At 35.3% G+C, this 26206-nt stretch overlaps 1 protein-coding gene across 2 annotated transcripts in view; it reads right to left on the bottom strand.

Moving 5' to 3' along the window:
• The window catches only part of LOC150099776 (ATP synthase F(0) complex subunit k, mitochondrial-like), a 55792-nt gene that overhangs the window by 7625 nt on the left and 21961 nt on the right, over window positions 1–26206 (bottom strand). For both annotated transcript variants that reach the window (XM_090403955.1, XM_090403957.1), the window contains exon 2: window positions 19520–19611. In XM_090403955.1, the coding sequence (XP_090260081.1) occupies window positions 19520–19603 (84 nt within the window). In that variant the 5' untranslated portion in view covers window positions 19604–19611. The remainder of the gene's footprint in view (window positions 1–19519; window positions 19612–26206) is intronic.

Below are 26206 nucleotides of genomic sequence, written 5' to 3'. Positions count from 1 at the left end.
CTTTCAAACACTTGTTTATTTACGTTAGCCAAATCACTCTGGAAAGAGTTTTGCAGGTGCTCTAATTGCCGCTGTGCATTTTGTATCACTGCAAGGAAACTAGCGATCTCACTTCCTACAAATAATTCCTCATTTTTTTATCATTTAAACCATTTTCTCTCTCTGTATAGTTGCTTTCACTCTTTCTTTGATCACCGCTCTCATTGCCATCTTGTACATTGCAATTCCCTATCAAGCCACTATTTTCACTCACATTCTGGCTTTCTTCAACCATAACTGTCTCATAACCTGACATATACTTCAACTGCTCACTTTGCTTACACTTTCTCCCACCACTATCACTTTCAATCCAAACTCCAGCCTCATTCGGGAATGCATACATCCCACACACATCATATTGGACAAACTCTCTCACATCACAGTTTGAACAATGGCGTCGTATTTTTGGACGCCATTATCTTATGTAGCATTGGTGCTATATGCAAATCTATGAAACGTATCGTTAAATACTAAATTGAATAACGGAATTCACATCAAAATCACACAGACATAACAAGCTACCAAAATTAGACAATATTACGTTATGATTTAAACCTATATTCTAATTTTCACTCAAAATTATACTTAGCTTTCAGGAGCTCTCTGAAAACACTACCGACCGTGTAGCCCTCTAGTGGGCTAATCCCCCAATAACTAATCTATATCCCAATAAATAACTAACCTAATCAAATAAATATTGATTAGGTCCCATGTTGAATCTGATATCCATGGGCCTCTTGGTCTTCTTATTGGGCTGAGATGCATCTTGGCTGTAGCCTGTATTATTACCTTAACTCCTTCCCAAAGCATTTCTGCTGACTTCTCACTGGTCTCCAAAAAATCATCCAACCAAGTTGATGTTTCTTCTGTGAATCCACTAGAAATTTCTCTAATATCAGTCTAGTGGGATGTGCCTGAATTGGAAGTTTTCAGAGTCTTAGTCTTACTTTGGCTCTTACTAGCTGATGGTCTGTACCACAATCTGCTCCAGGACAAGTATGCACATCAAAGATACTTATCTCTGATGTGCATACTTGTCCACCACTGAAGAGCAGGATGTGATCAATCTGGTGCCTTAACCTATCAATGTTAGATATCCAAGTATAGATCCATCGCTTGTGTTTCTGGAAGCAGGTATTGGTAATAACTAATCTGTTAGCATGGTAAATTCCAACAGTCTTTCACCACAGGTGTTATGTTCACCCAGACCAAACATGCAACACTCCAACAACTCTCATACTCTTTCCCACTTTTGCATTTAAGATGTAAAGTATGTCTCACCTTGGTAGTCAGTCCAAAACAGTAAGTTTTCCTAGAATTCCTCACTCTCTCTTCATTTTGGCATATCCACATGGGATGCATAAACTGCATTTTGATATGTTTGTAGGCTTAGCCTTAAGTCTAATAGAAAGTATTCTATCATTAATGGGGTTATAACCATGATGGCTTCTTGCATGAGCTGTCTTCAGTATCACAGCTACCTCATGATACTTTGAGTCACCTCCTGAGTAAACAACTAGCTTACCATCTTGTCTTTTGAAGTGACCTTCTCCATTCCATTTGGTCTCTGTAATTCCCAGGATGTCAATTTTATACCTATCCATCTCTTTACAGACAATCTCAAGAGAACCCATCTGTAGATGGGTACTCTTGATCCATCCATGTGTCTATGTAAAAGTCCCTTCTAAGATTAATCCTATACCTTCTGTGTTCCTTATTCACAATACCACTGACTTTTGTTGGAGACTGTAATATAGTTTTCGAACAGTACCCTCTGCTTGAGACATGGCCGGGACTCAGATTATTCTGCACGACAACTGATGCAGCATGAGATGTATTATAAGGCACACCCATATTAGCATTTTGGAGTGAAGTCACTGCAAGAAGAAAGTGGTAGGGTTGCAGAGGGCTTTTCCACATAAGATGAAAGATTCACCCCTAGCCCTCAAATACTCAAATAGTTGGGGGTGGGAGCATGAAGGAAAGAATAAAGGGGAGTGACATAAGCAAGATGTAGTTGATAGAGAATGGCATTATGGCAGGTAGAAAATGTGCCATGAAAACTGTTTTCACTGAACAGAAGGGATGTGGTGTTTTTTTTTCTTAATGATACCGGAGAAGTGGGGAGGAAAAAAGGAATTGGAATAGCATACAGTACTTGGTAGCACTTTTGTACAAGACAAGCTATATAGAAAGAAATGCTTAAACAGATAATAACCACCCACTTCTTACTTTGAAATATTATGGGGAAACATCAAATATGGGAGTAGCATGGAAAATGTGAATAGAGAAATATTTTGAATTATAGACCATTTAACAAAGCATGAGTTCCTAGTTTTAGATTTCGGACTTAGATGATAGTGAATGAGGATTCCACGCTGTTTAGTACCACATGATCATGAGATTGGTCATGTGGCACTAATATGGGATGTGGTTAGGCACATGTTGCTTCATGTAGGAGAGTGAATGTTGGATTATAGAGCAGGGGATTATGAAATATTTAGGCAACACCTTGAAAATATTCATTAAAATCCATCATGAATATTGGTGGTTGTAAGAAATTGTATGATGAATGTAAATTATGGGCCAAGAAAGTGACAAGTATGATAAGAAAGAAAAATTCTAATCTGAAAAAAGACTCAACACAAGTTGAGCAAAATCCTAAGGTCTTTAGCGAAATATGCAATAAAAAGGAAAGGTGAACAGAAGAATGATGGACTTACTAAAGATGGTGGTAATGCAGAAGATAAAGTAAGGGAATGCATGGGGAGTTAAATGTTCCTTTGACTTAGTTCATTGAAGAGAGGAAAGATATCACTGTAGTGATAAAACTTTGGTTAATGTTAGAATATAAAATTGGGTTGAATGAGAAGGAATTTGAATTCCTTCTCATTCAAAAGACGGTCTGTGATTAGTGGTGTGCCGCAGGGTTCTGTTCATGGACGACTGCTGTTTAATTTGCTCATTAACAATATAGGGAAGGATCTAAGAGGAACATTTCATTTGTTTGCTGATGATGCAAAGTTGGGTAGGGCAATAGTGAATGCAGACGATGTCAAAATCTTGCAGGACGACTTGGATAGATTGGAGTTCTGGGCTAAGGAGAATGGATGTCAATTTAATGTGACAAAATGTAAGGTTATGCATTTTGGGGTGAAACGATTAGCAGCAGTATACCACATTGGTGGAACTGTACTCCAGGAGATTGATGAGGCCAGGGACTTGGGAGTGTTGGTGGATAGGGAGATGAAATTTAGGGGGTACATTGCAAAAGTAGCTAAATCAGCTCATCAACTCACTTGGTTGTTGAAAAATACCTTGACGAGCAGAGACAAGCAAGTTATTGTACCTCTGTACTGAGCCTTGATAAGACCTCATCTCGACTACTGTGCCCAGATTTGGTCACCTAGGTTCCTTCTTGATGGGGAGGAGGTGGAGAGGATCCAGAGGCGAGTGACTAAGATGATAGCTGGTCTATGGAATGAACCATATGAGAACAGGTTGAAGATTTGTGGGTTGCAGAAATTAGTTGATAGGTGGAAAAGGGGAGATATGATTGAGACATTCAAATTACTAAAGGGTTTCTATAGGATTAATTCAGAGGATATTTTTGAGATCAGGACTGCTGGTGGGAGAACTAGGGGACACCTATAGAAGCTGGGCAAGAGTGTGGTTAGCAGGAGTGTTAGAGCTGGGTTCTTTACTTTTAGAGTGGTAAATGAGTGGAATAAGCTGCCAGAGTCTGTTGTGGGTGCTATGACGGTGAGCGAGTTCAAGGCAAGGTATGATAGATACTGTGAGAATGTCGTATAGTTGTGTGGACATGATGTTTAGGGCCTCCCTCGATGAGTTTAAGGACTCCCTGGAGTCGCCCGTAATAATAATAATAATAATAATAATAAAACCAGGTGGTTGGAAAAACAAAGACACAGGGACTCAGTAGCACACTCAGGATTTAATCTGGGGTGGGTGGGGGGGGTTGAGTAGGCGATTTGAGTTTGAAAATACAAGAGATGAAGAATATAAGAGATTACATAGAGAAGTTAGAAGAGCCATCAAGCAGAACAAAAAAAAAGTTTCATATTAATAAATGTGGAGATAGAGTTCCTGATGAGAAGGCACAATATAAAAGGATGTTTTATTTAGTTCGTGACCTAAAGCACAAGTTTAAGCTCAAATTGAATTGTAATCAAAGACAGAAATGGAGTATTACTAACAGAAGAATTGGAAATCAAAAACAGGATAGAAAGAATACTGTGAGGAACTGTACAATAGAGTGGATAAAGAAAATTTGGAGGATTCCTTTCACCAGGAAAATTCTGATTTGGAACCTCCTCCACTTAGGCATGAAGTTGAAAGAGCAGTTAAGCAGCTTAACAACATTAAGACCAGAAGTGCAGATGGAATCTCAGCAGAGTTAATTATAAGGATATGGGAGACAGGATCATGGCCTAAGGCCTGGAAGAAGTCAGTTTTCATACCACTACATAAAATGAGATATGAATGATTGCAAGAACTATAGAACTATTAATTTAATCTCTCATGCAAGGATAATTTTATTAAAGATCAATCTAAATAGAATTGAGACCAAAGTCAAGGCAGAGATGCCTGAGGAATAAGTAGGATTTAGGAAAGGTAAGGGTACCAGAGAGCAGATCCTTTGCCTTAGACCAGTGTTTCTCAAAGTGTGGTACGCATATCCCTGGGGGTATGCGAAAGGTCTTCAGGGGGTACGTGGCAATTTTCAGCTATGCATCATTAACACATGGAATTGTTCTATTTCGCAACAAATAGTGCAATTAGAGACAACGGCATTAGTTAGTGCATCACATCTCCCTCCAACAGAAACTGCTGTAGAGACTCAAGCAAAACCATATTGCCAGTGCAACATATGGTTTTGCTTGACACCACCCCGTTGTGAACGTGTTAAAACTAAGAAATATATAATGAATATGTTTCAGATATTATGGAATTCGGTTGAAGAGAATTAACATTTCAACTCAACTGCTAATTTGTTGAAATGCTGAAATGCTAATTTGTCTTTGGTTGGTGCGATCTTTTGTTAATACTGCATCAATCATATGCACTTCTTCATAGCTGCTTTATGTATCTCAAGTCTTGTAAATTATTGGTAATTTTTGCTTGAAATAATGGGAAAGATGATGAAGCTATTTGGGTAGATGACTTTGACAATGCACACAAGGAAACTGTTCTCGATGCCTATAGTAGAAATAGCGAGTGGGGGGGTTCTTGGAAGTCACACCATTTGCAGTTTTTACCTGAAAACTTTATTTTCCGAAAATCCCCACATATATCTCGCACCACGATTTTTTAGCTTTAATTTTGGGAAAAAAGTGTGAGTTATATTCAAGTAAATATGGTAATTATTTTAGCTTTCAAATTCTTAAGTATGAATCATTGGTTAAAGACTGGATTTATAAAATCCACAAAAGAGAGCAATATAGCAAATACAAGTAGCTGTAAGCAACAAGAAAATTGATATTGCATCTGGATCAAATGATATTGATAAGGGTGTGTTGTCTGACATCTCCAGAGAAGCAATAATTCTTATTATACTTCATAAATATGATAAGAATTACTTGAAATGTGGATTTTCATGGATGGGATATATAGATTAACCTATTCCAAATTTTGTTCTATTAAAAATAAATCATATTTTTTGTTTACATGAACATATAAATTAAAATAATATCAAATAAAATAGACATTTATAATGAAATATACTTTATTTATTATTTGATAGGAGGTACTTGTTAATAATGGAAATTTAAAAAGGGTTATGCAGATATCTGAAATTTGAGAAACACTGCCTTAGACAGATCATAGAAAAGTATAAAGAATTTAGACTCCCTCTGGTAATGTGATTCTTAGACTATTCTAAGGTTTTGACTGTTCAGCATGTGAAACTGGGAAATAATGAAAATAATGAGTTTTCCTCACACAATCAGGCTGTTAGCTAACTTGTACGATGTGCAAGAAGCCATGCTAAGAACAGATGTCAGATTGACCTGGTTGGAAAGGGAGTTAGGCAAGGATACCTACTTTCTCCTTACTTGTTCAGTATCTATGCTGAGGACATCATGTGTATAGAACTGGATGAGCTCCAGACAGGAATTAGGATAGATAGAAGATTGATCAACAGTCTGAAGTATGGTGATGTAGCCCTGCAAGAGGATTTGAATAAGCTACATAGATGGGCAAATGAATGGGGGTATCAGTTTAATGCAGCAAAATGTAAGGTCTGGAGGTTTGAGACATTTCAATGGGACCCTGCATAGTCTATGGGAGGAGTTAAACTGGAGGAAGTAGGGGAGACAAGAGAACCTGAAATTCAAGGACATATTGCAAAGGTGGTGAAAGTAACACAGAGGATTGCTGCAATAATAAGGACGCTGACCTGCAGAGATAAAAGAGTTATCATTCCGTTGTATAAGACTCTGATCAGACCACACTTGGATTATTGTTTTCAGATTTGGCCCCCAGGATTTGAAGGGGATAAATTAACTGTGGAAAGGGTACAAAGGCAGATAACAAAGATGGTTTCAGGACTGTACAATGATAGTTATGAGGTTCAGCTGAGGGAATGTGGACTGCAGAGTTTGGTGGATAGAAGGAGGAGAGGTGATATGATTGGGACTTTTAAACTGTTGAGAGGTGGTTACAGGGTTGACACTGGAGAGTTCTTTCGCTTGGTTGAACAGCAGGAAGGAGTCATGACAATGGGGATTGGAAGTTATGAAAGGAAATTGTGAGAAAGAGGGTGAGGAGTGGTTTCTTTGCATGGAGGGTGGTTGAACCATGGAATGCATTGCCTAATGGAGTGGTGGGAGCGAGAATGGTCAATGCGTTTATGGAGTGGTATGATAGACTTTGTGTTTCCTAGGAGGGACCTCCCTCGATGAGTCTTGATAGACTTATATTTCTTAGAAAGGACCTCCCATGATGAGTCTTTTGACTCCATGGAGGGAACTGATTATTTTTTTGATACTGTGATCAAAACTACAGTGATCTGGCTACAGCGATCACAGTATCAAAAAAAATAATCAGTTCCTCCCCCATTCCCCATCCTTCTCATCAACAAGATTTTAAAAATGCCATCACCATACCCTACATCCGTGGCACGTGTGAAAAAATAGCCAAGATTCAAAAAAAGTACAACCTACACACAGCATATAAGCCCCACCACAAACTTGCTACCCTTATCTGTTCTATGAAAAATCAGCTTCCTCCTCTCTCTCTGCATGGAGTTTACAAAGTACCTTGTTCCTGTAAGCTGGAATACTTTGGACAGACAGGCAGGCAGATCAGCATCCATTCACCTAGAGGAACACGTCTTACATCTGTAAACACAACTATGGTCATTCAGGCTTGGCTGACCATGTTTTGGACACCATCCACAGGGTATCATGGAAGAAAACCACCACAACAAATTCAAGAAAGAGAGGCTATTCTTAGAAGCAGCAGCTCTCAGAAACCAACCAAATCTTTATAAATATGGTTGCATTAAGCTTCCGAAGATTTGGGAAACACTCATCACTAGAGGTCCCACCTTACATTCCAGGCCACCTACAACCGCCCTTAGAGGACGCCCCACCTAGATAGGACTTCAGTGTCACCCACGTGATTGGTTGGGCTTAGTATTGTATGATATTTGTGTTCATGTTACATTAGTTGTTTTTGTAATCCCCATAGATGTCCTAGTGACTAGGACGAAATATAGGAAGTATTAAATTCTATTTTAATCCTTTTTGATTGTTGTAAAAAAAATAATAAAATCCATTAAGCCTCCAACACGATGTCCTCACAGCACTTATGCCTCTACACATGGCTCCTAGTTAATAGGTTCCTATCAGACTTGGTCAAAATTCAAAAAAGAGTAAAGCAAAGTTGCCTTCTTAGTCCATTGTTCTTTGCATTGTTCTGAACATTTCTTTCAGGAAGTCAACAATAAATGTGCTGTGCGAGGAATAACAATTGCTCCAACTATGAAAGAAAATCAGGTATTAGCATATACAGACAAAGCAGCAGGTACGTTGAAAAAATTCAGGAAAATCAGTAGATAACTGCTGACAAGACAAATAGTTTTTGTAAAGTGCAATCTTGGAGGCATTCCTTTTGGACTAACCTAGTGTTTCTCAACCTTTTTTGGATCATGTCACACCTCAATGTCTCAAATATTTTGATGCCCCACCTCAACGTCTCAAAGATTTTGATGCCCCCCCCCCTCCTCCTCTAACATAATAGTCAGCAAAATTCTGAAAAAGTATATAAATATGTACATGTACATTTTCTAATTGCCCCCCAAAATATTCAAATTGTCCCTCTGTGGGGCATACACCCCACGTTGAGAAACACTGGACTAACCCTAAGAGAGAACTTCTCCCTAAACTTAAAATTCCCTTCTTACGAGTTCAAGAATTTAAATACAAAAACATTGAAACCTCAGAAGATGAAAAATTGGGCTACTTTCCTTTTCTTCTAAAGCCATAATACTTAAAACCATAATCTTCCCTGCTCAGTTGTACATAATAAATGTTAAGACATCACAAAAGCTGAAGAAAAGCAATTATATAGTAAACCTGTACAATTTTTTTGGTTGAGCTGATATCAAGGAGTTAAAAAGGAATTTCTTCAACTATCAAGAAAGATGGAGGCTTGGACTTCCAGTGCTAAATTCTGCCACTTAAACAAATACAGCTTCAAAAGTCCATAAAATGTTGCAGACCAATCACACAAGTGCACACTTTCTCCAATAATACCTGGGTTTTCATCTCCTGCTATTTGGAGTAAATGATTATAAAGTTTCAAAAGTTGAGTTGTTCCTGAATACTATAACATTCTGTGCTTAACTCTAAGATTGCTACACCATTCTGGCATTGACATTCTTTCCATTAATAAAAGCAAAATTTGCTATAATGAAATCTCTAACTTCTCTTGTCATGAACTTCCACAACTGGATATCGACAATTACTTTGTTCTGAAGCTTGGAAGTCCAAGGATGCCCTAACAGGAGGGATCTTGCTTGGAGAATTGCATATGGTTGCATTCCAGTAAATGCCATGAAATGGAGGGTACTTTATCATTAGAGATCCAATCTGTGACATCTGTTACAGATTTGAAATACTAGGATATGCATTCTACAGCTGCCCTTTTTGCCCTGCATATTTGAAAGAAATTATGTAATGTCTTGGGCTTTCCATTACTTAGAGAACAGGTTTTTTTTTTTTTTTTTTTTTTTTGCAGTACCCCCACCTGTCAGCAATGGGAAAAGAATTTTGGTTTTTATAATTAATGAATTAAAACATCATTTATGAAAAGTTAGGAAAAAAACATGAATTTGAAAACCAGTAATAAGACAAACACATACGTTTCAATTTTATTGTTCAGTAAGACAATTTTTGTATTTAGAAGAATTCTAGGTTGGTTCCCCATTCAGCTGAACTTTAGCTGACTGGGGAACCAACGTACCCTGCTTTTTATGCCATTGCTGCAAAAATAGCGTTAAGTACAAGTACAAAATCTACATCTTATCTATTTGATATCATCAAGTGGCCAGTCAGCAGAAATGACTTTTATAATACAGTCTGGAAAATGTGCTGCTGGTTATTATGTGAATTACTACATAATTAAAATAAACACTTGCTGTAAGCAATGATTCAGCAAACACTCATATCATATAAATCTGCTCTCTCGATGCTTTTGATCTTTTCGTAATCAGGATTCCTTCAAAGTATATTGTAGAAGTCGCCTATATCTCACAGACTTTGTGACCTTGTGCAAGTTCTCTTTCTGAACACTCTCAAGATGGCATTACAATAGTATTAAGTGTGATAACTGCTATATTCACTCTACTGATCCAAACACTTACTCTGAGTTATAGAAAGCATTACTGACTGAAGGCTTCTTCACCTGCTATAATCATGGATGTCATAACTGTAGATGAATCATAATTTATTGGGATTAATCTCTTGAATGTAATTAACAGTCTGTTTCTCTGACGAAGTCCACATAATACTGGATGAAATATACTGGAGTTTTTAAACAAAATTCTATATAATTTTTGCTACATGTGTAAGCCATAAAGTAACTTTATGTGTGAAGAATTGTATGAGGAAGGGTGTGAAAGAGTTGGTGGAAGAGATGAAAAAGAAGAGCAAGAGATAGAAGTTTGTAAGTCTACTACCATGCTATGACAGAGGCAAAATGAGAAGGAGAGCGATGATAGCTAATGAATCAATACACAGGGTGTGCAGGAGGAATGATGTTCAGTTTGTAGAGATATGGTCTGAGTTTGATGAATGGAAATATTTGTACAATGCTCATGGACTGTGCTTAAATGAATTCGGATTTAGATGTCTGGAGAAAGAGCTTTGTTTGTTGAGAGTATGGAAACACAAAGTCAGGAATACTAAAGCAATTAAAGTGGATGCAGATAAGTGTATGTGAAGGCACCCATAAAGCAAATGAGTGTGTGAATGAACAAAAAAATGTGGAATCTAGTCTCTTGGGCAACAATATCGAATGGGATAGTCAATTCAGGATGTAAAGGTGGTTGGGGGCCTAAGGGGATGCTACAATTTCTATATACTAATGCTAGAAGCATCAGGAATAAAAGAGAAGAGTTGTTGGCATAAGTTAGCAACATTGCCAAAAGTTATAGGCATTAAGACTGGGCTACAGCAGATGACACAGTCACAACAATAGAATGTGACAGATTTAGTATTTTCAGGGAGGATATAGTAGAGGACAGGGGGTGGGGTACTGCTGATAAATGAATCGCATCCAACAAGACTAGGGGTCAGTCGGTAGATGGCAATAATTTGGTTAATATGGTGTGAGATTGAGACCAACAGGACAAAATATAAAACTGGTTACTGCTATAGTCGAGGTGCCATGGATGATGTGGAAGCTAATGCATCAGCAGATTAGTACAATGAGTGCAAGTTGAGTAATTATTATGGGGCACTTCAACTTTGGAGGAACAAAATGGAAGAAGGAAAGATTGCATGACAAGAAGGAAATGAAATTTATAACACTTGCTGAGAGATAATTACCTGAAGCAGAATGTGATGGAGGGGACTCAGGGTGCAAGAATGTTGGCTCTTGTTATAGGATCAGAAGGTCTGTCCATTACTAAAGTGGCAAACATTGCCTCCAATTGGGGAAAGTGATCATGTGGTCTTCACTTGGGAGGCAGAAAAATACGTAGGAATACGTAGCAAAAAAACATGTATGGGGATGAGTTAACGGATATCTGGAGGAAGCAATATCACACAGCATATACCAAAGCTCAGGAGGGTAAATTGGGTAGGAGTAAAATAGATGAGTAGTATCATTAAGCATGAGCTGCAAAAAAGAAAATGTTGTGGAGGATATATAAAGAGAAAGGTGACCAATGAACTCATAAACAGTACAAGGATCAGGTAAGAAATGCAAAATCAGATTATGAGAAAAAAGTTTGTCAAACAGGTGAAAGGAAATCCCAAAGTTTTTTCGTTATGTGGCAAGTAGAAGAAAGAATGACTATGGAAGGATAACTTTAATGAGCACAGATGGTAGAGGATTAATGGAAGATGACAAAATTGTTCGGCTAATCAGTGAACATTTTGCAAGGGTGATACAAAAATCAATTAGACTATATTGTAGTCAGTAAACGTTACTTCAATGGAATGCGGAACTCAAAGGTGATGCCAAGTGCTGACTGTGGATCTGATCATAGACTGGTCTTAATGAAGATGAATATTCACCTGAAAACAATAAAATTTAAAAGAAGTCAACTCCTAAAATGGGATCTGCAAATGTTACAAAGTCTGATAGTAAAATCAAAATTTAATGAAAATATTTCAGAACTGCTGTCTGCACAGTTGCAAAACGAAAATGAATCCTCTCAGTGAAATAGACTACAAGCAGCTATCATAACATCTGCTAAAAACACATCGATGAACATGAAGAAAAAAAGAAAAAACCATGGATAACTCAAAAGGTAATCAACCATATTACCGAAAGAAGAACACAGAAAAGAGGAGCAAACGAAGAAAAAAGGTTAAGATATAAAACTTTGAATAAAAGAATGTAAAAGATTGAAAGAAAACTGGATAAATAGGCAGTGCTCTGAGATAGAAGAATTAGCCGACAAAATTGTATCCTTATTGGCTTAAACCAATATAAAAATGATGGTACAACATCTGAAAACACAGCCAAAACTCAATATCACCAGAGTTAAAGATCGGTACTATCAACATAAGAAGCCTGAATGGCAATGAAGTGGAGCTAGCTGAGGAATTAGATAAGTACCAGATCGACATAATAGGGGTGACTGAAACAAAAAAGACAAAAACTAGTGAGATCTTTCTGAACAATAAATACAAAATGTTATATTCAGGCAATGACAATCATATTCAACACAAAAGACGAGGCTAATCTTCTAATGGCAGTCAGTCTCAAGTAGAGTAATGTGGGCAAATATGAGAATGGGGAACTGGACAATGAGACATATTTGTGCCTATGATCCCACAGAAGGTTCTACTAAGGTAGAAGTGGAGGAATTTTTTTAAGGCTCTAGAGAAAGCTACTGACACAATGAAAAAGGAAAAGTTGGTCTTTGTTGGGGATCTAAATAGCAGAGTAGAAAGTGATTGTCAGACATACAAAAATATTTTGGGAAAATTTGAAGAAAAGAGCAAAGTTAATAATAATGGCAAATACCTGTTGGATTTCTGCTCAGGACAGGGACTGGTTATTACTAACACCATGTTCCAACATAAAAATGTGCACAAATTCACATGGAGAGAAGAGGCAAGGAATAAGAAAAGCCTCATTGACTATCTTATTGTTGATAGTGATGTTTTCTCCCTGGTGCAGGACACCAGAGTGTACAGACAATTGGAAATTGAAAGTGATCACTATTTAGTCTTGAGCAAGATAAAATTGAATTTCATATTGAAAAGAATGACATGTAAGAAAGTTTTAAAGCAAATAAAAGTTGAGCAGCTCTCAGATGTGAACTGTTGACTAAAATACACAAAGATTATTGAAGAAAAAATTAAAAAGTTTGAGAACAAGAACCAAACCTTGGAGATTCAGTGGCAAACCTTGAAGAAAACTCTGAGTGATTCAGCCAGAGAGGCATGTGGTGAGGATGTCTGCAAGAATAGAAAAATCTGAACTTCATGTTGGACACAGTAAGTTAGAGAAGCAGTGAAGAAAAAGAAGAAAGCATATCAAACATTCCTGGCAAATAAGTCAGCTTGTGCTCTTAGAGAATACAGAGACAAATGTAAGAAAGCTAAACACTGTGTAAAACTAGCTAAACAAAAGTCATGTGAGGACTTTCGCAAGAACATAGAAAATAAATATCAAGAAGATGGCAAGATATTCTCTGGAGGTTGTTGAAGAAGCTTAGAAATGGAGGAAAGAGTGCTGTAAAAGGAGTTAGAGATGATAAAGGTGACATGAAAATGGGAGAAAAGGATATCCTTGAAGTATGGAGTAATTACTTTGAAAAATTGCTAAATGAAACAAGCAGTGATGACAGCACAGTGATAAAAAACACTCAACAGGCATACAGTCAGGAATACGTATCCATACTTGAAGTAGAAAAAGCTATCAAAGGTTTGAAATGTGTAAAGGCAGCAGGAGTAGATGATATTCAACCAGAAATGCTGAAGTATGGTGGTATAAAAGTCTTACAATGGCTGCACTGCATAGTTCAGAATGCCGTGATAGAGGAACGAATTCCTCATGATTGGAGTAGAGCTCTAATAGTACCCATATATAAAAAGGGAAATAAAACTGAATGTGAGAATTACAGAGGTATTTCACTACTGAGTGTTCCTGACAAGATCTATGCAAGTATACTTGAGAAACAGTTGAGAAGAATTGTGGAAGAAAAGATTAGTGAAGAAGAAGCTGGATTCAGGCCAAATAGTGGCTGTCAGGATCAGATCTTCACTTTACGACAAATAGTCGAGAAAGCATGGGAATATAACAGAGATGTGTATTTAAGTTTTGTCGATCTTAAAAAGGCATATGACAAGGTGCCAAGAGAGAAGCTATTCAATACACTACAGTTATATGGAGTCAATGGGGCTTTATATCAAGCAATACTTAGTCTTTATTTGAGTTGCAAGTTAGAATTGAAGGAAGTACAGGAAGATGGTGTAATGTTAAATCCGAAGTCAGACAAGGATGTACATTATTCACTCTGTTATTCATTATCTATGTGGATCACATTATGAAGGAAAGTGGTATTAAACATGATATCAGAATTTGAGATGTTAATGTTAGCTCTTTGCTTTATGCAGACAATGTTATACTTCTAAATAAATCTGCTACAAGTTTGCAAGATTCACTGACTAAATTGAATAACTGTTGTAATAGATATGATATGAAGATCAGCAATAAAAAGACAAAGACAATGAAAATAGGTAGAATCGTTGAAAATGTCAACAGTGTTTTGAACGGAGAACCTGTGGAACAAGTAAAATTTTTCATTTACTTAGGCACGATTTTTAGTGAAGATGATAAATTAAATAATGAAATAGGTAGGAAGTCAATTGAATAAATTCATATGGAATAAGAGAGAAATTAGTCGGAACACTAAGTTAGCTGTATACAAGACAGTATTCAAACTAGTTTTAAATTATGGATCTGAGAGCTGGGTCAGAAGTAAAACACTTGACTAAAGACTAGAGACCGTAGATATGAGAGTCCTGAGAAAGATTAGGGGCATGAACACATGGCATCAATGGCAATATCATATTAAAAACGAGGATATTAGGAAAGAACTTGACATTGTCGGCATCCAGGAATGCAGTAGCAGAGCTAATCTCAGGTGGTATGGTCACTTAAACAGAATGGGTGAAGAAAGATTAGCAAAACAAGTGTTCTCTGCCAGGTTGGCAGGAAAACGACCCAGAGGAAGGCCAAGATATAGGTGGATTGATACGGTACAAAGTGCCTTAGACCAGTGCTTCTCAAACTGTGGGCTGCGGCCCTCTTGGGAGCCATAGGTTTTGTTGAGGGGGGGGGCAGGAAATAATGAAAACAAATTTAAAATGTTTCAAGACTAAGTAGATTTTTTTCTCTTAAAAGAAATGTATTTAATTTTTATTATTTATTATTATTTCTTTTTGTTATGTTTTATATTTTAATGGAAAAAAAAAATCACACATTGGTGCGGGTTCACAAATTTTGCTTTCTGCGTATTTCGGCGCTTAATGAATATTAGTAAATATCTGTTTATTCATATAAGTTTCATTTCAAAGAAGAAATCTAAGAATTGCAGTTTCAAATATTTCACCTGATATTGGTGTAGCAGTATTGAAATATATCCATCACATTAAATTGTTATTAAACTTTGATGTTTAATATGTTGTAATATATTTAATATATATTTTTATGTTTTCTTTTATGTTTTTAATTCTTTCTTTATTACTAATCATTTTATGTTTCATGTGCTTGTACTGCAAATGTACAATATATCTATCTATATAAAAATATGAGATAAGGTGCCATGTCAAATGTGTATGTAATATAAGATGTTAAAAATGTAATATTTGCATTTGATTTGTGCAATATTCGCTGGGTATGTTTTGTATTGAATATAAATACAATAAATATTATAATAATATATGTCTATATTACGATTTTTTTTCGAGGGGGGCCGTGAAATATTTTAATTTTTCCAAAGGGGGCCCTGACATCTAGAAGTTTGGGAAGCACTGCCTAAGACAATAGAAATATAAGATCTGATAATGTTGGAATCTTGACAAGTAACAGACTGATTTGGAGGAAAATTGTAGATATGAAGTTAGTAATGATGTAAATTTTACATGTAGTACTATCATATCCTGTACACCCCTTGAGGGTACATTTCAGGAATTTGATGATGATGATAATGACGACAAAATAGGAACAAAACTAGAGGAGCATTCCCGAAAGTGAAAGAATTTAATGGAAAAGCAAAATGTACACACAGTCTAATAACATAAAGGGCAAAAATGGAAACATACTCATTCATAAGGAAAAGATAAATGGAAGATGAGTGGAGTACTTATCAGATTTCTATGATGATGATAACGGTATCATGTTAGATGATTCACGATACCTTAAGTTAAATGTAACAACAGATACCACTCTACCCACAAGAAAGGAGGTAGAACGTTATTAAGAATCTTCCTAAAAATACATCCCCTGGGTGTGATAATATTCTGGCTGAGCTGCTGAAAACTTTGACTGGCAATAATAACTATTTAGTGGAATCCATTCAGGACATCTATAAAACAATACAAATACCTGAAGTTTTTACAACATCTATCTGCATACCAATTCCAAAAAAAAATAATGCACAAAATTGTAAGGATTACAGAACTATGAGCCTAATATCCCATGCATCTAAAATCATTTTAACCATTGTTAACAAACAAATTGAAAGAGCCTTAAGCGGTGAATTGAGTGAATAACAGAAAGGCTTCAGAAGAGAAATGGGAGCCATTAATGCTATCCTGGAACTAAAAATACTAATAAAGATCACTTGAAAGAAATGGAAACATTTACATATGCTTCATAGACTTTCAGAAGGCTTTTGACAGGTAAAACATAATAAAATGTTCAATATATTAGATAAATTAGACATGGAAGATCATGTACTTAAGATTATAAAAATGATTTACACAAAACAGAAAATGCAGCTGCTTAACGATGAGACTTCTGTATTGAAAATAAAAAGAGGAGTTAGACAAGGTTGTATCCTTTCAGCAAATCTATTTAATATCTATAGCGAGACAGTAATGAAAAATATTGAAAAACAAAAAATAGGAATTAGTATCAGTGGTATAAAATACAACACTCTTAGATATGCTGATGATACCATTCTAATAGCAGAAAACAGAAACAAATTAATCAAATTACTGCAGCTATTAATTGAAGAAGGTAAAGAATTTAATTAGATATAAATGCAAAAAAGACCAAATTTATGAAAATCTCAAAAGAAAGCAGATCCGAGCCAGAAATAGTCATAAACAATATGAAAATTGAACATACAACAGAATACAAATATTTAAGCACTTACTTTACTGCAGATGGAAAGGAAGATAAAGAAATAAAAATAAGAACAGCCATAGCTAAAGATGCAATCTGGAAAAAATAAGGATCTGCTCAATTCTGTGAGTATCAAGACAAAGAAAAGAATGACGAGAACATTAGTGTGGCCAATTTCCACATATGGAAGTGAGACCTGGATATTTAAAAAAGAGAGTAAGGCAACAGATAACAGCCATTGAAATGTGGTGCTATAGGAGAGTTCTGAAAACCCCATGGACAGAACATGTGACAAATACAGATGTCCTACAGAGAATGAGAACACAGAGATCTTTATTACAGAAAATGATCCAGAGAAAGATGAGATTGATAAGAGATGTACTGAGAGGTTCAGCAGGATATAGGATACTAACAGTTTTAGAAGGAAAACTTACGGGAAAAGGATCAGGAGGCAAAAAACGAAGGACATGGCTTGAAAATATAAGATCATGGGCAGGAATCACTATGGCTATGCAGAAACAAAAAGGAAAGCCACCAACAGAGAGAGAACTGGAAGGACATAGTGTGGCACCCTCTCACAGAGGAAGCTACATGAAGACGATGACGATATTGTTATGTTAGAGGTGACAGGGATTGATGTGAGAACAGAGGTTGATGAATTGGAGACACTTAGAAAATTGCAAAATCTGAATGCAAATACAGCTGTGGGATTGGAGGGGTTATCAGCTCACATTTTACGAGAATGTGTAGGGTAACTGACGATGCCTTTGACTAAGCTGTTCGTCTTAGCTCTGGTAAAGTGCCAAGAGAATGGAAGGAGGACAAAATAATTCCTTAATAAAGGAGGATCTAAGTCTGTGGTAACAAATTATAGATTAATTAGTATTTCAGGAGTGGTTGTAAAAGTATTGGAAGATCAAAAAGAGAATTCAGGAATAGTTGGATGAGTATGATACTCTCTGAGAGGCAGCATGACTTTGTGAAGGGGTCAGTCATGCCTTAGTAATCTACTAACTTTTTATAACAGAGTGACAACTGAGTGGATAAAGGGAATGGCTATATGATGATATTGCTGGATGTTACAAAGATTTTACAAATATAGTTCCAGGATACCACCTCGAACTATATGATGCAAATTTTAACAAATGGGGATGGATAGGAAACTAGTGATATGGATAAAAGGGTGGCTGATGGACAGATACCAAAAGATAGTATATGTAGGAGAAGAACCCAGAAGGCAGGTGACTAGTGATATGCTTCAGGGCTCTGTGCTTGTACCACCACTGTTTAATTTGTACATAAATTACATAACAAATAATTTGAAGGGAGATATTCAGTTGTTTGCTGATCATGCAAAGTTGGATAGCATAACAGTTAATCAAGATAGTATGTAGAACAGATGCAGAATGGTTTAAATAGACTGGCAGTATGGCCAAAACATAATGGATGTCAATTTAATGTGGAAAAGTGTAAAGTTATACATTTTAAGATACAAAGATCAAATTGTGTACCATATTAAGGAAATTGATGAATCCATGGATTTAAGGGTAAACAGAGTTGAAGTTTAGGGGGTTGAAGTTTTTGAAAGCAGTCATAATAGCTCACAGGATTACTTGGTTATTGAAGAACACACTAACATACAGAAATAAGGGCATTATCATTCCTCTTTATAAATGCTTAATGCAACCACATCTGGATTACTGTGCTCAGGTGTGGTCACCTTGGTTTCTTGGGGGATGGGATGAGGAAGTGGTGAAGAGGATCCAGAGTCAAGTGACCAAGATGGTGAGTGGTCTGTGGAATGCTCCTTATGAGGAGAGATTGAAGGTTTGTGGATTACAAAAGTTGGATGATAAGGGAAAAAAGGGAGGAGGATGCAGAAACATTAAAGTAACTTAAAAGATTTTACAGGACTGATGCAGGGAAAATGTTTCAGGACTTAGCTAGAGGGAGCAGAACCAGAGGTCATCCTTAGAAGTTGGGTAAGAGTGTGGTTAGCAAGGGTGTGAGAACTAGATTTTTTTTTGTCTGAAGGGTGGTGAATGAATGGAATGGGTTGCCTGAGTCAGACGTAAATGCTTTGTCTGTTAATGCTTTCTAGGAAAGGTACGATAGATACTGTGCTGATAGTTTGGGTCTCCCAGGATGAGTCTTAGAACTCCACGGAAGTGCCTGTGCAATAATAATAATTTAGCTATCTGTAAATTATTTTTATCTGTATCTTTTTATTTGTAAATTATCTGTAAATTCCTAAACTAAATTATAATAATAATTTAGTTTAGGAATCCTGCATTAGCATTTAATAATATTTACAACTTGACACCAAATTATAAAATCCTAAATTTCCTATTATGTTTTACATACATTAGAAATACAGAGAATTTAACTATCAATGTTTAATCAAAATACATTTACTTACATTAGCACGTCCTCTATTGGTGTAAGAGTTAAAATATTTGGAAAATCCTTTAAATTGTGATTCATCAACACTGTCCCCAGCCATTTTCAGAACTATAACAGAACAAAAATAAATGTATTTTTAGAGAATTGAATTAATATTCATAGTTGTAAGTTATGATCTAAAATGAAATTCAAAAATAACAAACATGATAATAATAAAAAAATTTAATAATTAATCAACTTCTGTTTACAGAAGTTACCTAAAAAGTAATAATTATGCAGCTGCATATACCCTTGAGTATTGGAAAATTATCTAAAATAGCTTTTGGTAGAAAGGCAATGCAATTTTAAAATACCATTATGTGAGAAAAACCACATAAGATCATTGAAATTAGAGCCACCACTTTTTTTTTTTTTAAATCATAAAGATTAAAGTAATTTGCATTAGGTAATCAAAAAAATGGTAAATTTTGATGGAGAATTACCTTACAGTACTTTTTTTTTTCTTTTTTACATTATTATCATTACAGCAATGATGTACAAGATGTTACTTGTTACATTAAACAAGATTACATGCTTATGCTAATGCTTTAAAATATTCTTGAAAAAAAATTAAAAATATATTTATGCAAGCATACATAGTAGAATAGCTATACCATTGCACTACAAAAAAGTCTATATTCTGATAATAATACAGCTAGGATCAGAGACAATCAAAAAGTATTCATATATTCATTTCCCCCTTCATAGCAGAGATTACTCTTAATCTATCACCATTCCATATCTGGGATACTTCTGAAAAGCTAACAAAAATCCTCAAAAAATATGACCTGACAACTTGTTACATATCATATAAAAAATTGGCATCTTTTATCTGCTCCACCAAAGACCAGCTACTTCCCCTAAACCTACTGGAGTATACCAGGTCCTTTGTAGTTGAAAACTGTCCTACTACGGCCAAACAGGCAGGACAGCTAATACCAGGATATCTGAACATAAGGCCTATATCCAGTATTGTTCCACCAATACAGCCACTCGGGACTTGCTGACCATGGGTGTCCATGGTCAGCAAGTTTGGACGCCGGCCACAAAATATGCTGGAAGAAAGCCACTTTACTACCACAGCAAGTATAAATATAAGAGATTATTCCGAATCAGCCTCAGCTCTAAAAAAAACTCGCCAAATCTCAACAAATTTGGATGCATGAGACTGTCCCAAATATGGGAAGCTTGCATTCTAAGAAAATCAGCCCAACAGCCAATACAACCCAATTTAGCCACTGGGGGGGGGGGGGCTCCTTTAGGATCCCCTAGTGGCTAAATAACTCAACTTGGACTATAGGACTTCAGTTATTTACTGAAGAAAACAACTTCAGTTGTTTTCTTCAGCCATATTTGCTTAGTGCCTGCGTGCATATATCATTATTTTGTGATCCCTGAAGATGGTAATGTACTGAAATACAGGAAGTATTAATTAAAGTTTTTTTAATTACTATTCTAGTATATGTTGTTCTTTCACTAGAATCTGACAGTTATGTATTTCCAACCTATAAGTTTATCTACTTCAGTTATTTACTGAAGAAAACAACTTCAGTTGTTTTCTTCAGCCATATTTGCTTAGTGCCTGCATGCATATATCATTATTTTGTGATCCCTGAAGATCTCAGGGGACCCTGTAACCCCTAGGGAGCGTGTCCCCTGGGTGGCAGATAGGGGAGCCCACCATGTGTGTGTGTGTGTACATGCCCGTGCGTGTGTGTGTGTGTGTGTGTGTGTGTGTGTGTGTGTGTGTGTATGTGTATATATATATATATATATATATATATATATATATATATATATATATATATATATATATATATATATATATATATATGGTGGGGTGGTCCGAATATACTGAATAAGGACTTGTGGACCAACAGGGCCATAAGGGGCAATCATCTTGATTGTAAGGGAAGCGGCACTCCCATGGAGGCCCTAGCTGGATCTATCCTCTCCTTCTTCTACTTTGAGGAAGATCCACTTACTTTAATCTTTCCTATAAGGCCTTTTCAGCCAACTCTTCTTACTTTATGACCCTTACAGTACTTGAGGGCCATGGGGTCTTTTCATTTCTGGCCTTACAACTATGCCCTCTCTATAAACCTTACTATATTTCTTCTATAATCTACTCTTTCCCTTTCAATATACCCTATTCCTCCTATGGGTTTAAATTCGGAAGAAGGCTAGTTCAGAAGCCTTAAGGTAGCAGCCCTACCACTGAACTATTCCATTGTCAGGCTAGTCCCCTGACATGGAGAACATAATCCTACTTGTAAGCTGACAGAAAAAGATAATCGGATTGAATCTATGGGAAACGACCCTGGAATGGAAAAGGGAAAACGAAAATGGAAACGACAAAATATAACACACATAGCAAACTGGAATGTAAGAGGAATAGCATATAAAGAAATAAAATTAGACCAGTTACTAAATGAAAGAAATTTTAAAATAGCAGTAATCACTGAAACAAAAAAGAAATTAAAAGGAACTATGAGAACAGAAATTTTAATGTGATATACAGTGGAGTCGACAGAGACCAAAGAGCACAAGCAGGAGTCATGATTTGGATTCATAACTCTCTTTCAAAACAGTTAAAACATTATAAATTATGGAATGAAAGAATAATAGAAGCTAGAATAAAAATAGATAGAGGCTATTTAACAATAATTTGTTTATATTCTCCAGAAGAAGGAAGAGAACAGGATAATATTGATTTTTATAATCAGCTACAAAACATATATAAAATAAATAAAAATGACTACATAATTTTAGCAGGAGACTTAAATGCAAGAATTGGAAACACGAAAATTAATAATAATATAGGAATACATGGAGAACACACTCTAAACAGAAATGGTAAAAAATTGATTGACTTTGTAGTTTATAATAACCTAAAAATAATGAATTCCTTCTATAAACATAAAGACATACATAAATATACTTGGGCAGCAAGAGGATGGAAATCAATATTAGATTACTTCATATTAAATGAAAAGATATCAAAATTTTCACTAGATGTTAGAGTACACAGAGGATATGAAATAAACAGTGACCACCTCCTTGTTAAAATAAAATTAAGATTACCACCTAAATGGCTACAAGTAACAAGAACAGAAAGAAAAATTGAAACATTTGCTTATAAAACTAGACTATTGAATGACACAAATGTACAATGGCTATATGAACAAAGAATTAACCAATATCTAGATAAAATAAAACAAAATGAAGAAAGAGAAATAGAATGGCTTAATATAAAAACGATACTAAATGCAGCAGCAAATGAAAGCTTAGGAAAGACCAAAAATTTCAATAAAAGAAAAAAACTGAAGATCTGGGATGATACAATCAAAGAAATAATTAAAAAGAAAAAAGAAGCCTATCACAAATGGTTAAGCAGTAAAAGATTAGAAGATGAAATAGAATATAAAAGAATAAGAGCCATAGCTAAAAGAGAAGTCAGAAAAAGACAGAGAATCATGGAATAAATTTGTTTCTAATTTAGAACATGATTTATATAAAATAAGACCCAATGTATATAAGATTTTGAAACACCTAAATGCAGATACCAAAGAAAACATGAAATTAAACACTGAATTAAAATTAGAAGAATTTCTAAATTACTACACAGAACTGTGGACAGACAAATATTTTAAAAAAGACAACTGGCAAACAATTAACGAAAATGAAAAGGAAATAACTAAAGAAGAATTAGAAATCAGCCTGAAAGAAACGGAAATTCACCTGGAGAAGATAAGCTAGGTTCAGAACTATATAAATATGCAGGAACAAGATTCAAAAAAAGACATTATTTTTAAATAAAATTCACTCAACTGGTATCCCCCAATAGAATGGAAAAAAGCAATTGTGATTCCTATCTTTAAGAAGGGTAATAGAGATGACCCTAAAAACTATAGAGGTATCAGTATATGAAATTCCTGTTACAAAATATATAGCAGAATCTTAAATAACAAACTAATGAAATGTTCTGAAAACTTTATTCTAGAGGTACAGAATGGATTTAGAAAAGGACGATCATGTATAGACCCAGCCTTTTGCCTAAAATTAATAGTAGAGAAAAGAAGAGAATATAATTTGGAAACACATATTTGAAAAAGCTTTTGACAAAGTTAAAAGAAACATTATTTAACATATTAAAAGAAAGACAAATACCAAATAATATCCTAAAAGCTATCACAAGTATATATGAAAATAATCAAATACAAATAAGATTAAATCACGAGCTATCATATACAAGAGAGATAAACCAAGAGGTCCGACAGGGATGTCCCCTCTCAGCAACTCTTTTTAATATCTACTTAAATGAAATAATAATAAAATGGAGTAAAAATTTACACCAAGGAATTAAACTTCCACCTACAGTTAACTTAAAAACTCTCCTCTTTGCAGATGACCAAATAATAATTACAAATTCTGAAGATAACTTACAGAAAGCTATTTTAAATCTAAATGAGATATCCAAAGATTATGGTATGATAATATCAACAGAAAAATCAAAAACTATGGCCTTTAAAGGACAAGATCCGGCAAGAACTAAAATAGTAATAGATAACAAGATCTTAGAACAGGTGAATTCATTTAACTACCTAGGATGTATGATCACATATGAAAATGAAAGATATAAATGTAAAAATTGCAAAATATTTAAAAATAACAGGTGTAATTAACTATTTAAATTGTTTATTTAAATTGTATTTATTTAAAATATTTAAAATATTTAAAATATTTAAATTGTAATTAACATATTTAAACCAAACCTAGTTCAAAAACAAACCAGGCTAAAAGTATACAATACATTATCCTTACCAGTCTTAATGTATGGAAGCGAAATCTGGACAATAAAACAAAAAGACAAAGATTAACAATAGCAGAAATGAAGTTTATGAGAAAAACTGCAAAGTATACCCTATTTGATCACAAAAGAAACGAAGATATTATGAAAGAATTAAACCAAGAACCAGTAATAGAAAAAATTTAAAAATATAAACATAAATGGATGGAACATGTTCAAAGAATGAAAACAGAAAGATTACCAAAACAAGCCTTAAAGTACAAGCCATTAGGAAAAAGAAAACCAGGACGTCCTCTTAAACGATTCAACGATGACTTCTAAGGCTGGAACAGGCCATGCTAGGCCTAAATCCTTGATACGTATGATGATGATGTTTATCTACAAGAACAGCAAACTATGTATTTTCAGCCTGTAACAAAACACCAACTGAAGGAAGCACTCTTACAGCTAAAACAAAGACCACTCCAGGAATAGACAAAATAAGATTCATAGACCTTTTATCACACTTTACACAAATAAATCCAATACTTTTGAGACGTGAACATAATATTCAACCTGGCATCATTCCACAATTAAAAACTGCGATAATTATGCCAATTTACAATATGGTAAAAGAAATGACACACAGAACTACAGACCAATAGCTAATCTACCAGCGATCTCAAAAATTCTTGAAAAAATAACACATACCAGACTACAGAACTACTTACAGAAGTACAACATTATCTCACAAAACCAATACAGCTTTCAGGAACAAAAACTGCCATCACTTTATTAGAAAACGATTGCAAATGCCATAAACAAAGCCCTCGATAAAAATAAGTATGCTGCCCTTATACTTCTTGACTTAACCAAAGCTTTTGATACACTTGAACATGACATACTACTGACCAAACTATACTCAATCGGAATAAGAGGAACACTGCATACCTGGTTCAGGAACTCTCTCTCTCTCTCTCTCAAACAGAACACAAGTAACAAGAATAGGTACATATTACAGCCAGGATATACAGATAAAACACAGTGTCCCACAAGGGGATATTATCACTTCCTCTATTCAACATATACATTAACGATGGTCATGACCTGGCCACACAGTCAAATATTTCAGTACACAGATGACACTGCGCTACTAGCAGTCCACACTGCTTTCTCTAAAGCACAATAAGAGCTAAATGAAATCACAACATACTTCTACCAATACTCAATTGTAATCAACAGCACCAAGACACAGATGTTAATAATACATAATAACACATAATCACCTGTAAAATACCTTGGCCTTTACATAGATTGCCACCTTAAATGGACAAAACATATATAATACCTGCACACTAAACTCCACATCATTTCAGCAAAACTCTTCCAAGTAAAAAACATGATTTCGTCTAACATAAAAAAAAACTCCTATATCATGGTATTTGCAAATCTCTACTCAGGTCTATGCAAACACATCAAAGCCACCTAACAAAATTAGAACCATTACACAGGAAAACTGTGTCAACAGTGATTTGGAGATCTTATATAGAATAGCCAACATCCGAACCGCTTATAGCGATATACAGAATCTTGAGCATTAAAAATCTGAAGCACTACATATGTTACTGAGAAATTACTTCAACATCACTTACCGTAACAACAGACACATATCACATAACACGAACCACAATAACTCTTTACATCCCTAGACCCTTCAACAACTCATACAGTTCGTTTGTGAGATCACATCTGATACCCACACTACTCAACAACCTACCAAGAAATTTAAAACATATAGACCACTACAGAACATTAAAACACGAACTCTGGAAACTATACCAACACAGTTGATATAGCATTAACACTTTTATACAC

This window comes from Typopeltis vanoorti, chromosome 14 (genome assembly GCF_054136105.1).
Source record: "Typopeltis vanoorti isolate ZY-2024b chromosome 14, IOZ_Tvanoo_1.0, whole genome shotgun sequence".
Lineage (NCBI taxonomy): Eukaryota > Metazoa > Arthropoda > Arachnida > Uropygi > Thelyphonidae > Typopeltis > Typopeltis vanoorti.
Note: the sequence above shows the minus strand (reverse complement) of the source record. Positions and strands in the feature narration are given on the sequence as shown.